At 36.0% G+C, this 13,322-nt stretch overlaps 1 protein-coding gene across 6 annotated transcripts; it reads right to left on the bottom strand.

The window, feature by feature from the left end:
• Window positions 1-1,951: 1,951 nt before the first annotated feature.
• Window positions 1,952-12,805, bottom strand: TMEM263 (transmembrane protein 263). Of its 6 annotated transcripts, none has more exons than XM_039363897.1 (5): window positions 12,076-12,805; window positions 9,598-9,634; window positions 5,600-5,669; window positions 5,037-5,073; window positions 1,952-3,825 (listed from the first exon to the last, which is right to left on the bottom strand). In XM_039363897.1, the coding sequence occupies exons 3-5, from the start codon at window positions 5,642-5,644 to the stop codon at window positions 3,539-3,541; spliced, it is 369 nt and encodes a 122-aa protein (XP_039219831.1). In that variant the 5' UTR covers window positions 5,645-5,669; window positions 9,598-9,634; window positions 12,076-12,805; the 3' UTR covers window positions 1,952-3,538. The 6 variants fall into 6 exon arrangements, with proteins under 6 accessions (XP_039219831.1, XP_039219833.1, XP_039219832.1 ...); XM_039363899.1 differs by lacking the exon at window positions 12,076-12,805 and adding an exon at window positions 11,855-11,991; XM_039363898.1 differs by lacking the exon at window positions 12,076-12,805 and adding an exon at window positions 10,853-11,275.
• Window positions 12,806-13,322: the final 517 nt, after the last annotated feature.

Below are 13,322 nucleotides of genomic sequence, written 5' to 3'. Positions count from 1 at the left end.
TCACTTAAGAGGAAATATTTTATTTTCTGCATCCTGTATAAACGTAGATTTTTTTTTAATCATAGAGGTGTTTTTATAAATCTCAACATTTTAACTTTTCATAATAGCAATTATTTATTAAATTTCTATGCCACTCATCTCCTTACAAGATAACTCTGGGTGGCTAGTCCTTTGATAATTACAATTGTCCTTTTTTGCTGCTTAACACTACATTATATTTAACATGTAAGCAACAGAATAGGAAATAGTTTATGTAAGATTATTATAGGATTGTCAACAGAATATATAAATTATCTAGGAAAGGGAAGGACGAGTTTTAAACTTCTGCCCTGATAGACAAGATGCACCTAGCATTGGTTTAAGTTGTAACATGCATGCTTTTTGCAATATTTAAAATAAAATTTAAACATATTGAGAATATATTGTTTTTTGTATAAATAGGTTAGATAATGCTTAAAGTGATATGTAATTTCTGCTAATTAGAAATATCTTCTTGACTATTGTGTGCCATCAAATCAGTGTCGTGTCTTAGTAACCACATAACCTTTTTCTTTCACTGATCTTGAGTATATGCATAATCTATTTTATCAATATTCTTTGTGGCATTTTAAATAATTTGGAATCAACCTGGTACATATGAATTCAATTATTGTAGGAATGAAGACACAAGGAACAGAATGGCACATCTCACAACTACATAGAAAGCCTAGCTTTGAATTTGCATGTAGCACATACTATGTTTATTTAATTATGCTATTTTTCTTTCTAAATATCAAGCATGACTTTAATATTTAGAACTACATGAAAATTCATGCATTTAAAAAGAAATCAATGAATAGAAATGGGATGAGGCCCTGGAGTTTAGTACCGTATTCTTGATTTCATAGGTTCCACTCAATTGTCCCCAAGTAGTTTCTTCAGCTCAATGCTGAATGATAATGCAATCAAGAATCAATACAAAAAATGAGGGTAATATTTCATTATGTCATTTTGTCCATCAGTAAAAAGACATTTTATGGGATCCATGGGTTTATCTGGACAGCATCTCACAAAGTAGTTGGCATGGGAATGTTACAAGGCATCCGTTTATCAGAAAGCACAATGAGATTTGCTTCAATGAAAAATACAATTTTCCAAACATGTTGGATATGCACAGGGAGGGATAAGGAATCTGATGGATGCTAAGAGAGATGCCTGCTGGGGCATATTGACATTGGCAGCTTACCATACCAGATTTCTCTATTCCTTATTCTAAGCACATTAATCCAGATACTGTACCTTAAGATCTTTTATCATTCATTAAAAGTCAACGTCAAAGAAATATCAAATGTCAGTTCTTAATGACATCAATATGTTTGTAATTTTTATGCCTGTGGCTAATCCTTCTATAAATACAATTTCCATATGCAAACCATTCAGGTGTTCAGAACACTAAAACCTTTAGTAAACATTTCTAAAAAGAACGCATACACATTTTATTCTTTTTACATATGCTTTAAGATACACATTTATTAGGGAATGGTTGAGTAGTAAAATGACAAGAGTATCTAAATGCTAGCCAAGGTATCCAATATGAAGATTGTCTGATAAACTCTCTAATCTAGGCATTGTTATTGTAATCCAGTCTCCTAATTAAATACTATTTACAAACTCACTCCTAGTTCATATGGTATTATTATAAAATCTGTTTTATATTTTTTTTTAGTTGAAGCTTTAATAATGCCTTTGGGCCATAAAAATATTCTGTGTTCTGGTGAGCACATGATGTTGCTTGATATTGTCAAGCTAGTGGTTTAGCAAATCCAAGTCAGTTACCAACAGCACAGTATTGATAATTCTTTTCAACTAGAGATGCTAAGAATTAAATATAAATCCATTCCATGAACAATATATGCTCTTATCACTGAGCTATGGATCTTTGGCAGGTAAAATACAAATTGCAACAATATAATAAATTATATCAGATTAATTTAATTTATGAATATGTAATTTTAGACAAGGGAGAGGTTTTGGTCATTACTTTTACAAGACATCATCTGTTAATTTAGTGTTTATAATCACAACTATTCCAACCAGATTTGCATGTTTTCAACATACATTTTAAGAAACATTGCATACAGAATAATCATGTGAACTTCAGTCTTTTTTAAGGACTACCAAAATGCTACAAAGTCAATAGAAACATGCTAAAGAGCTTCTAAATGAAACTGAAAGATATCAATCCAATAAACCCACAATATAGCCCACTGAGTACAAAGGACTACCTATCCTGATTTAATGGATTAGGGATTAGGAACAAGACAGGAAGAGACGTATCTACTGTATGTCTTGCTCAGAAAACTTTGAAATTGTATGCATGAAATACGTTTCTCTGCAAATCACTTGTTTTTATCATTATTGGTCATGGGTGCCATTCAGCAAACCTATCTGCTGAGGTATTATTTGTATAAAGTATTTTTATGCTAATTATCACTGAAAATGTAAAACATAATTCATCAACTTCTACAAAATCTCTAGAGATAATGGGCGATACTCGAGTAAACAGATTATGCACAGCAACTGCTGTATTTGCATTATGTACTCAGGAAATAAGATCGTACACATTTGTACCTTGAGGCTATAAATCACAGAAGTGTTTTTATTTTACAGCGGAAAGTTACTCAATATTGTCTTAATGTAAACTTGGAATTAATTTTCAGTTAAGCAACCTAAAAACATAAAGGGCTTTTCATTTTGCAGGTGAGAACATCAGTAAGCTACACCTGAGATTTAGCAGTCTTTCTTTGTCAGTATCAACTGATTAAAAAAGTGTAAAACTCCTTCTACAGACTGCTTTGAAATGACAAGACATTACAAAAACTTTAAAAGGTTCTCTAAGTAAAAAATAGATTGTTTTTCACCATAAGGCATGAATGATTTGACTCAATATACTATACATGCGTGTGCGCACACACAAACACACCCTTGTGACAGTTGACCTCTAAAGAATTTAGTGTGTATAAAAATAGTTTGAAAAAGCAAAGATACATAAGGACTCTATAGGGAATTTAAGGACTGTTTTCCAAAAAATATAGACATCATAGGCTTGAAGCTAGAACATCAATGTATCTGTGTATGGCAGAGGCAACCAATTAAGGGCATAATCAGGCTAATATTTAAGCACTTTAATGCTAAAATTATTTTAAAGGAAGCTATATCATCAGAACTGTGAAGTGCTTAACTTTTTGCCAAGTCATTCCCTTCACTTCTATTTTCACATTTTTAATTCAAGGTTTTGAAAAGTGAATTAATGTTCAAACATGAGCCACTCCTTCAGATCCATGTACTTGATTCCTTTTTTTAAAATCAAGTGTAACATTTCACCAGACAAGTTCCTGAAGAAATCTAAAGTTTCTGTGATACTGCTTATGTCCCTCGTAGGAGAAAGTAATTCTTTTAGTTCTTTAGATTTTCCTCCATAATGGTGACCTTACAGCAATCCAAATCGTGTAGATCCCATAGCTACACAAGGTTCTCATACAAACAGTACTGAATCTCTTTAATCAGATTTATCCTTTTTCTTCCCAGTTAAAGGCACTTTGCTTGAGATAGCAGATCCTACAGCTGTAACACTTCCTGTCACAACTGAAACACTTCCTTTAACTAATCCCACTCCCAAGGAAGGCACAGCTGTAACTGCTGTTTTGGTCACTTCAAAGCTTTTCCCTCCTATCCATGCTACACCACCAACTGTGGCACCAACAGCTCCCTTGGTTATGCTGAAGAGGCCACCAGTCACCCGGGTAAGCATGCCAGGCTGTTGTTGTGGATGATCTTTTACTGAATCTAAGGAAGAGAAACAATGTCAGTACTCAGAATTAGATTAAATATGGTAGAAAAGCATCACTTGCAAATGAAAGTCCCAGTGAAATTTTGCTCTACAACTCTTTCCTATGATCTATCACCAGCAGAAGAGCATTTGGGGGGGGGGGGGAATAGCAAGAGTCTCCATATTTTCTAACAATACGAAAGAAAGTTCTGAAAGAGTTTTGGTTTTTTAAAATTATTATAATTATTAAGGGATTCAGCATTTTTGTCTACTAATTACAGGATAAAAAATTATTTTGGAGCAGGCTCTTTTGAGTTACCAATACAGAACTGATAACCATTTGCTGGGTTCAAATACGCTAAACTATGGGTTGTTTTAATTATGGCACATTGATCAATAAAATGGCGAATTATAAATCATTATCTATAAGGCACAATGAATATATTCATACATCACCTGAGCCAAAGTCAGGAAATTACATTATAACTCATCATAATTTGTTAATTCCAGTCAGGGACCATTTAGATATCTGACATACCATATTAAAATTTATTCCTAAAAGGTGAACTCAACATTATAGCCATTTATAGCATATTATAGCATATTATGCTTTCTAGCACTAGTAAGAAGCAAGCACCTTTCCAGGAGCAGAAAAAACAGCAACACTTCATTCACTTCTTTCATCACTTCTGTTTCATAACTGAACTTCAATTTATTTCAGAAGTTGGAGGTAAATCTAACTGAAAAATCTGAATTTCGGAATCTTTATAAAACATATTATCATGCAATTAAAAAAAAGGAGACGGCTTTTTCAGAAAAAATCACATCCATTGAATGCTTTCCAACAAAAAATCTTTTTTTTTTAAAAAGCGAAAATAGCTTATGGCTGTTCAGACATAGCTGAGCTACACTGTCCACCACAATCAGCAAAACCAGAAACACACACACACACACACACACACAAACACACACACACACACAGAGAGAGAGTGTGTCTATGTAACCAAAATGAAAGAAAGAAAACATATTTTGTCAAACATACCCGTATATTCCGGCGTATAAGGCGACTGGGCGTATAAGATGACCCCCAACTTTTGAGAAGATTTTCAGGGTTTAGAAAGTCGCCTTATACGCCAGAAAATACAGTATTTTGTCCATCTTATGTGTTAACCTCTCTTAATCAATAGTAAAACCGTTCTCTGAGAGTGGAAAGCAGGTATACAATTACCTTCCATGTGAATGGAAGACCAATGATGACAGAGATTCTGAAAAAAAGCAAGACTGCCCTGGAAGTCTGAATAGGACAGATTTCATTTGTGTAAATAAATTATCTACTTGCAATTACAGGTTAACAAATCATTTGGTTCAAAACCAAGCTGCACAAAGTAGTGCTCCTTTCTCTGCAGCAATATCACATGTAAGTCATAAAAAGCTATTTAAAAAAGGCAATATATTAGGAGAGCAACATATTAATATAACTCAGATTCTGCATAAACATAGGTTATTTTAATTGTATTAGCTTAGGTATTTAATCATGAGAAAGGCAGACTAGTAATTCAATGTTTTGCTTGAATTTGCTTTGAGGGTCTCGTGTGACCAAATTATTCTTAAGCAAGCAAAACACAACAAACATGTCTTTAAAAGTTAAAAAAAAGTTATTCTTTTTGTAATTTATAAAATCAGCTTTGATCATGAAATTAAAGTCTGCTCGTGGAGAATAGAATAACAATTTAAAAAGAACAATTTACTGCACCATATTTGTGTAAACAGTACTGTTATTGTAAAATGTACCTTCTGGGGGTTCACTGTTAAGATATGGAGGAATTTCTTGCTCATTCTTCTCTGTCTGGCTCATTATTGCCTAAAAATTAAGAAATGTATAGAATCCAGGTTATACCAGCTCTTTTCAATGTTCCTTTGAAAAGTTGCTCACTAGCAAGTCAATGAAATCATATTCTGGGACACATTTTCTATGGCAGTCCAATCACCAATACAATACTTTATGGATGTGAAGAACTAATATGTTAAAGCATTGATGGCAGACATAAGGCAGCTCAAAACTGGTATGCCACAATGTTTTGGGTAATATGCCAGTTCTTATACCTACATTTACCAACATCCGACAATTATTCTCAAAGCACGTCTTGCTATCATGTGATTTTCTAAGTTTGGGCAAAAATGGGATATGCTCTTGAGTGGCCACTGGAGCTTTCAAAAATCCTATGAGAAAAGGACATGCTTTCACATAGTTTCCGGAGGCTGCAAGAGGCTGCAGAAGAGCATTCTCCGAAGCCGCTTCAAAAATGAAGACATTGTGAGACCCAGAGAAGCCTTGGATAGGCTGCAGGGACCTATTAACAGAAAGGTAAGCGATGCATGGCAGATCCTGGGGAACGGTGCTAGGGGACCAATGAGGAAGGAGATAGAGAATTATTCCTCTTTTGTTTAGTTTGTATGTGTATGAAATGCCAGCAGAGTCAAGTTATGGATTTTATGAATTTTTGACACACCAAGCCCAAAAGGTTCACCATGACTGTACTAGAGGCACTCAGGCTAAGCAAAAATGTGCAACTTCCAGTGTTTTCTTCAAGTCCTAGGATGTAAGCTTTAATGTGGAAAAGAAAAAGTATTATTTAATTCAGAGTCAGTATAATTTGCATTCTTGTTTTGAACAACTGTTGTCGGTTGAAGAATTTCTTAAAGCCTGCCTTACAAGAGGTAAGGAAATAATAATTCTGTATTTTCAGCTGTGTTGTAATAGTGAAAAGCTGTAAATCAAGCCACAAATATAATTGGTTGAATCAAGATCTTTTACTGTAAATCCTTATATAATAATTTAACAAATTTAGAACTGATTTCTTCTTTTAAATAGGAAAAAGAGAAAGGTTAATCTTCATTCTCAACACCTTCTATAATTTTAATAACTAGACAACAATTGAGCCTATATTATCTCGAATATCAAGTGATTAGTATGTGAAAAAGTTAAGACTGTGGTTATGTCATTTATTAATGTATGACTACAATTAATTGTAATGCACACATTAAGAATACTGAAGTAATGTTGGAGTTGGAATTAGGACTTTGACATATTTGTGTAAAATGTAAAAGCACATAGTAAGTTCAGTCTCAAGGTAAAAATACATTCAGTGAATAATGTATTATTAAAGTTATAATAACCATGTAATATTTTAAAATAACAAAAGGATTTGCATCTAAAGATGACTCAACTATTCAATTTAGAAAATTTCATTTCTGTTTCATTCAAGATAAAGATGTCAGCAATCTGAAATGGCCTATCCTTATACAAATCAGATTGCCACATGAAAGCATTGCACAATCAATACTGTTAAGTAACATCTGATTACAGAGGCAATTCAATAAGGCTGAGGAGAAGTACTACTCTGGAGAAATCTTTCATGAACCTTATTCAGGATTATCAAGTTCATATGGAATTTCGCCAAGTAATGTGGTATTAACCTAACTCTCAACATGGAAAATAGAATTCACTATGAATAACTGTATACTGCCTACAGGTTTAACAGGACATAACAAAAGTTTCCACTTCCTGTCCTTAAATTAGAATACAACAGCATTACCTTGCTTTTTGAGCTATTTTAAAAGGTCACATGATTTACCTGATGCTAACAGGTGAATTAGAATAGAATACTAACTTTATTGTCACTTTGAATGTACACTAATCAGCATACGTTAAAATGAAATTTCATTGCATACAGCTCTTAAAGGATTACCATCTCCAATATATACTACATAAATATGACAAAAATAAATACAGAATTATGCATATACCCACATATATTATATGACACAGAAAACCAACACAGTCTCGTTCGGATTATGTATACATGTGCATGGCGACAAAAACAAATCTTGCGAGTTTATCAGACAGATGGCATAGGGAACAAAGCTATTACAGAATTCGGTAGGATTGTTTTATGTCCTTCCCACTGCTGTCTCAGCATGGTTTTTCTTTAACATACTCTGAAGAATTAAATAGACAGAGCTATACAAGCCTTTTACAGATTTCTTCCTTCTGTAAAAAGACAGCAAGAATTGAAGAATAGACTGTTTTTTTAAGTACTGTTAGTTGTCTAGATTAGAATAACAAGTCAACGGCAAAGTTTATCATTTTAGTATTGCTCAAAATCTATTTTAGCTTTTTAAAACCAATATTCAGGCAAATATTGAATTCTAAAATCTAGTAAGTAGCCAATTATGATTAGAATATTTTTAAAATAATTTCTACAGATTTATACAATATAAATCAAAATTATATTTCATGTAACCTTCATACCTATTGTATATAATGCCTAGTTATATTGTTTCAGAACGACAAGTTCCCTCATCTTATTTTCTTCTAATTAAATGACATCTAAATGACATCAATTTTAAGTTGCACAACCACCCCAAAAGTTTAACCTAAGTCAACAAAAACAATATATATAACAAGATATATCTTCTAGAAAAACTGCTGAACCAATTCAATAACTATAGCTTAGACAATGTAGTATCTGGTAATGTGTTCCTTTAGCAACACAGTTGTTCAGTTGCTATTTTTAGCCTACATGCTTAATGAAGAAGCATCTTTCCCTCTGGGATGTTTTGATGTAACGATAAAAACAGACAGCTGTGCCACACTTTAATATATACCTCATTATTACTATGCAGCCTAATAATGTAATTGCAATTACAAATACCAAATTATAAAAAATGCTAAATACTCCTATTTATTGTAGCAAATAACAATCTCCTGGAGCTAATATTTTTATTTAATAATTTTGCAATAATACACAAATAGGTTAGAGAAGCTTGCAGACACTGGAGCGATTCTGGGAGTTGCAGTCCCAACTCAGTTAAAGAATGTCAAACTGGGAAGGATAAAATGGAATCTAGGACTGTGTAATGCTTCAAGCTGATTTGGGAAAGGTGTTTTGAAACATTTGCAACATTTGTGACCCATTAAAGTAGCCTTGTCTTTTTCTAGGATGCATAATTCTGGAAAAAAGCACAACTGCTTTAATGAGCCATAGACAATGGCTGTATTCAAGCTCTCACAAGGCCTAAAGAGCTTCTCCCAAATGAAATCCAAAGCACTGCTGAGCTCTAGTAGAATATAGTTACACGGTGGAAATTGTACTTGAAAATTAAATATGTGCCTTTCTCTGCTTCTGCACATGGCCTTTACATGCTATAATGACTACATAACATGTAGAAAATTATGTGCAATCCATTTATATGTCCTGGTATATAACAAATAAATTTGACAATGTTGTTTAGGAAAGTCTGCCATCTTTCAGTCATGCAAAGATGATCTTTTATTTTCACTGCTCATTTTAGCACAAATACAACAATCATCTTTACATCCTGTAGATTCTTTCCCATATCTGTTGAAAGTCTAATTATAGTTAACATTCTTCAGCTATGAACTCACACTTGCCTCATCCCTTCTCTCATCCATAAGACAAAAATATTATAGCATAAATAGGAAACAATATGAATTCTTTAGATTGCCCAAGTCCTTTGGTTTTGGATAGCTAATAAATTCAAATAACATATAAAACCCAAAATATTATTTTGTTTCATTTCTCATTTCTAGGAGACGTTTCCTACCCAAACTTCTGCAAAAGAATTCTTCATATTTGTAGATAGGATGAATATTACACTATGCAACAATAAAATATTTGACTAAAGTTTTACCTTGTGTATTTTTGTAAATATTTGTATTTACACTTTATTATTTGTAAATACACTTTATTAATATCCATACTTACCAAATGTTACTGTATTGAAATATCCCAGTGTGATTTTCTATAAAAAAATCAAAGAAAATTATATAAATTTTTTTAAATAAAAAGATTTATCAAAATGTTACAGTAAAAGAAATCCAAATACAACACAGACTCAATTCAAATTATGTGAAGGGTGAACATATCTTCCAGAAAAATATTTGCAAGCAACCATTAACTAGTTTGAGAATGAAGATTTTGGATTTATAAAAAATATTTTCAGTTATTCTAAGAAAAATACTAGAAAATGACCTTTAATTGCTTTAGTGAATATTAATTATATAGTGCTTCAATTATTTTAAAGCAGCATACAAACATTTTAAACGTTTGCTCAGAATTATATGGCTGTTCAGATTCTTCCCAGCAATCCCGTTAGGTTGTAAGAAACAAATTCACAATGTTCAGTTTTCACGAAATCTGAAAAACAGATTCAGGCCTAACTATCATTGTATAGAGATCTGCATGGCTATCATTATTTTAATAATCCTGATTATTGTGTTCATTCTTACTAAAACAGAACTGTAAATCTCATTTCATTCTTTGCACCTAGAAAAGAGTTTGCAGTCATAGCAGCTGATACTTGGGGACAACTAAAGTATTACTGCTACCATACTACCCTTGTTGTAACCAGATGTGTTGAACCTTTATAATTGTTGGCTGGCAATTCCAGAAATTGTAATCCAAGACATTTTAGACATAAAGTTGGAGAAAGCTGCATTATACAATGAAGACCAGTTCAATAAAAATTTTCAATATCAAGAGAAGTTCAATACAATATTTCTTCATTATTTTATCAAGACAACTTATGAGTAAAATTAGAAAAGCCAATTACTAAAATATTAAAATGAAAGCCATTTTGTTTCTCTATAGAAATTTGCCCAACTTAATTCAAAGAACCATTTTAAAATTCCTCATCATTCCCACAAGGGAAAGCAATGTTTCCAAAGAGCTTGGAGAATTTCTTATTTTATTACTGCATCTTTTTGTGGGCTTTACCATGCAACTCCCCAGCTGATAATTTAACTTTATGATATTGGGTGGGTGTTGCCCAACAACGTTTAGCGCCCCAGACTATTTTAAAGAAGAAAATTCTGTCAAACATACATTTCAATGCTTAATAATTGAGGCACTTTACTATCCTGGAAGAGTTCTGAATCCACACACTATCGAGGCAAAGTTGACTTGCATATTAAATAACTTTACAATTTCGGCGTTAAAGTAAAAGCAGGAATATACTTACACCCATATAGTAAACTATCTAATGAAGGTTCATTATTAATTTTCAGAGCATCCAATGAGCTAGTTGACAATCCATGGACATGCATTATACCCAACCCTGTTTTCCACCGTGAGTAATAATAATCTTCCCCACCGGGACCAAACCTGAAAATACATTCAGGAACAGAAGCGTAAACAGCAGCCTCCCCGTTGCAAAGGGCTCCAAATGGGGGCCCAGCAGACACAAAGGGCTGATGGATGGCACGCAGCAGTGACGTGGCAGAGGAGGCAGGCGCAAGACCTGGAGCCATACTGCTGTTGACGTGCCGCCTGGCCTCTTTTCCCCACCTCCTCGCGGACTCTTCCACGTTGAACCCAAAAAAATCTAAATATCCGCGGCCAGAACATACTGGCCACACTTCTGCCTTTTCTCCTGCGTAACCTATTTTTACCTCTCTTTGCACCCGCACTTAGCAGTACTGAGCGGGCCTTGCTCTCTTCCCGGGGGAGAAAACCTCTAGACGCTGCATTAATTCCCCCCCCCCTCCGTTCTCTCTCCTTGCCTTCCAATCAAAGCAGCAGCCAATGCTGCTGAAACTGGCTCTGCAGGGAAGGCTGGTGGATATTTAAACAGTTAAGATCTACCGACAACGCCATTAAGGGGAGCTTCTACATTGATCCGAGCTTTCTCGATTTCCGCTGGAAGGCGGCGATCCGAGGAAATTGCCCTCCGGAGAATATTTCACACCCCCCCCCCCGAACGCTGCAACGCTCCCCTCGGAACCTTGGGAGCGCACGGCTGCTCAGTCAAGATCAGGGAAGAACCACAACTCCCTGCTTGAGGCTTTCCCTTTCCCAACAACTCCAAGAGCGGTCCCCTTGTCCTCAGTGGGCTTCTCACGTTCCCCCTTGCTAGGGATGGCACCTAGCGGGAAACACCTTTCGTCCACATCCAGAACAGTTCTGGGGCCAATTTTGCACGGACAGCGTTTCAGCTCCCTTGTGCCCAAAAGCGGTCCTTTACCTGCGCCCCATCCTGTCTCGCTCCCACTTTCGCGGCCCCAGCCGGCAAGAGACCCCGGCCTCGCCAAGCGGCGGAGGGGGGCAAGCGACAGGCCCCCGTCCCATTCTTCTTCCACCCCGGAAGGAAAGGGGTGGAGAAGATGCCCCAGGCAACTCCACCCCGCATTTTCTGCGCAAAGCCCAGAGGAGGCTGGAGACTAGGAGGCCACTTTCCAAACTCACCTTGCTGGGATGTCCGCGCCGCTAGGTTCAGCACGTCGGAGGACTTGACCAGGCAAACCCGAATCGACTCCGACCCCTTGGCGGCTGCTTCTTCAGCGCTTGCCGACGTGGCGCCCTACGCACCTCGCTCGTCCCCGCCTGCAGAACCCGCCCCAGGCCGGCCCCCCGCGCCCCCCGGCGGGGCTCTAGAGGGGCGCGCAGGCGCTTGAGCCCGACCGGGCCGTCTCAGAACTGAACTGCCTCTCCTCCGCTTCAACTTTCTTGTTCTTCTCTTCCTCCTCTTCTGAGAACGATGCTAAGGAGCCAATGGCAGGAATGAAATTGACAGCAGCGATCAATAATTCCTCTTCCCTCTGCTTCTTGCTTCACCTTGAGCGCCCTGCCGCGGCTGGAAATTACGGCAAGGGTATTGAATAACGACCTGAGCTCGTTGCAAATTATTACCCCTTCTCTCAAGTAGGCTCCTGACAGCTGCGTGTCAGGCTGAAGTTCAATAAGTGCAACTGTGTTCGCTATGGATTATGATCTAGTTTTGCCTGAAGTTGCTAAAGGCAAGGGAGAGACCCGAAGGAAGAAAAGGACGAGGTTATGACATGATCTGGTGTCAAGGAGTTTTTGCCAGCCATATAGCCAGTGCTTGGAAATGGGGATGGCTGCTGTGAAACTGTTACTTAAAGGCCCTGGAAAGTAGGAACAAATACTGGATAATTTTAGATTATATTAGATTCTGCATTTAAGAATACAGGGGGCCTGTAGGCCTTTTGTTGCTTCTTGTTGATACACATTAGTAAATATATATGTAACTAAAGCAAATACATCCAATACCTTCAATTAGTGTTTGTTGATTTGAGTGTAACAGTAACCAGTAGAGTTTATGGGGTGGGATGTCCATCCATCTTTGGGGAGAGGCAATGTTTTTGACCAGTAAGAATTGACAATTTCAGCAGCATTTTTCTTCCAGTCTCCTAGCTGCTTGATTGCAACTTTCTGGACGAATTGGTTTTTCTTTTCTCTCCTCATCCCTTTTTCACTTTTGTTGTGTTCTCCATCCTCTTCTGAAAGTAGGGAATGTCTTTATTGTACTACTATCTTGAGAGCATTTCCAACAAATGGAAAAACCGTTTACCGTAACCATTTAAAAAAGTAATACAGCAAAGATAGAAATAGGATTGACAGCCAGTCATGGGCTGGAGATTAGCATAACTTTGTGTTCAGCAGAGTTCAAAGGTTTAACAATGTTACTGGTT

This window comes from Crotalus tigris, unplaced genomic scaffold (genome assembly GCF_016545835.1).
Source record: "Crotalus tigris isolate CLP2741 ecotype Arizona unplaced genomic scaffold, ASM1654583v1 scf7180000019630.4133010339:1179603, whole genome shotgun sequence".
Lineage (NCBI taxonomy): Eukaryota > Metazoa > Chordata > Lepidosauria > Squamata > Viperidae > Crotalus > Crotalus tigris.
The sequence above is the reverse complement of the archived record's forward strand: the minus strand, read 5'-3'. Positions and strand labels throughout refer to the sequence as shown.

What these genes read in the sequence shown, in the direction of transcription:
- TMEM263 (XM_039363897.1), bottom strand. Translation starts at nt 5,644, where the DNA reads ATGAGCAAGAAATTCCTCCATATCTTAACAGTGAACCCCCAGAAG. An exon ending in TAACAGTGAACCCCCAGAAG is followed by an intron (nt 5,074 to 5,599) that starts GTACATTTTACA and finishes GCTTTTTTTCAG; the next exon opens with AATCTCTGTCATCATTGGTC. An exon ending in GTCTTCCATTCACATGGAAG is followed by an intron (nt 3,826 to 5,036) that starts GTAATTGTATAC and finishes TCTCTTCCTTAG; the next exon opens with ATTCAGTAAAAGATCATCCA.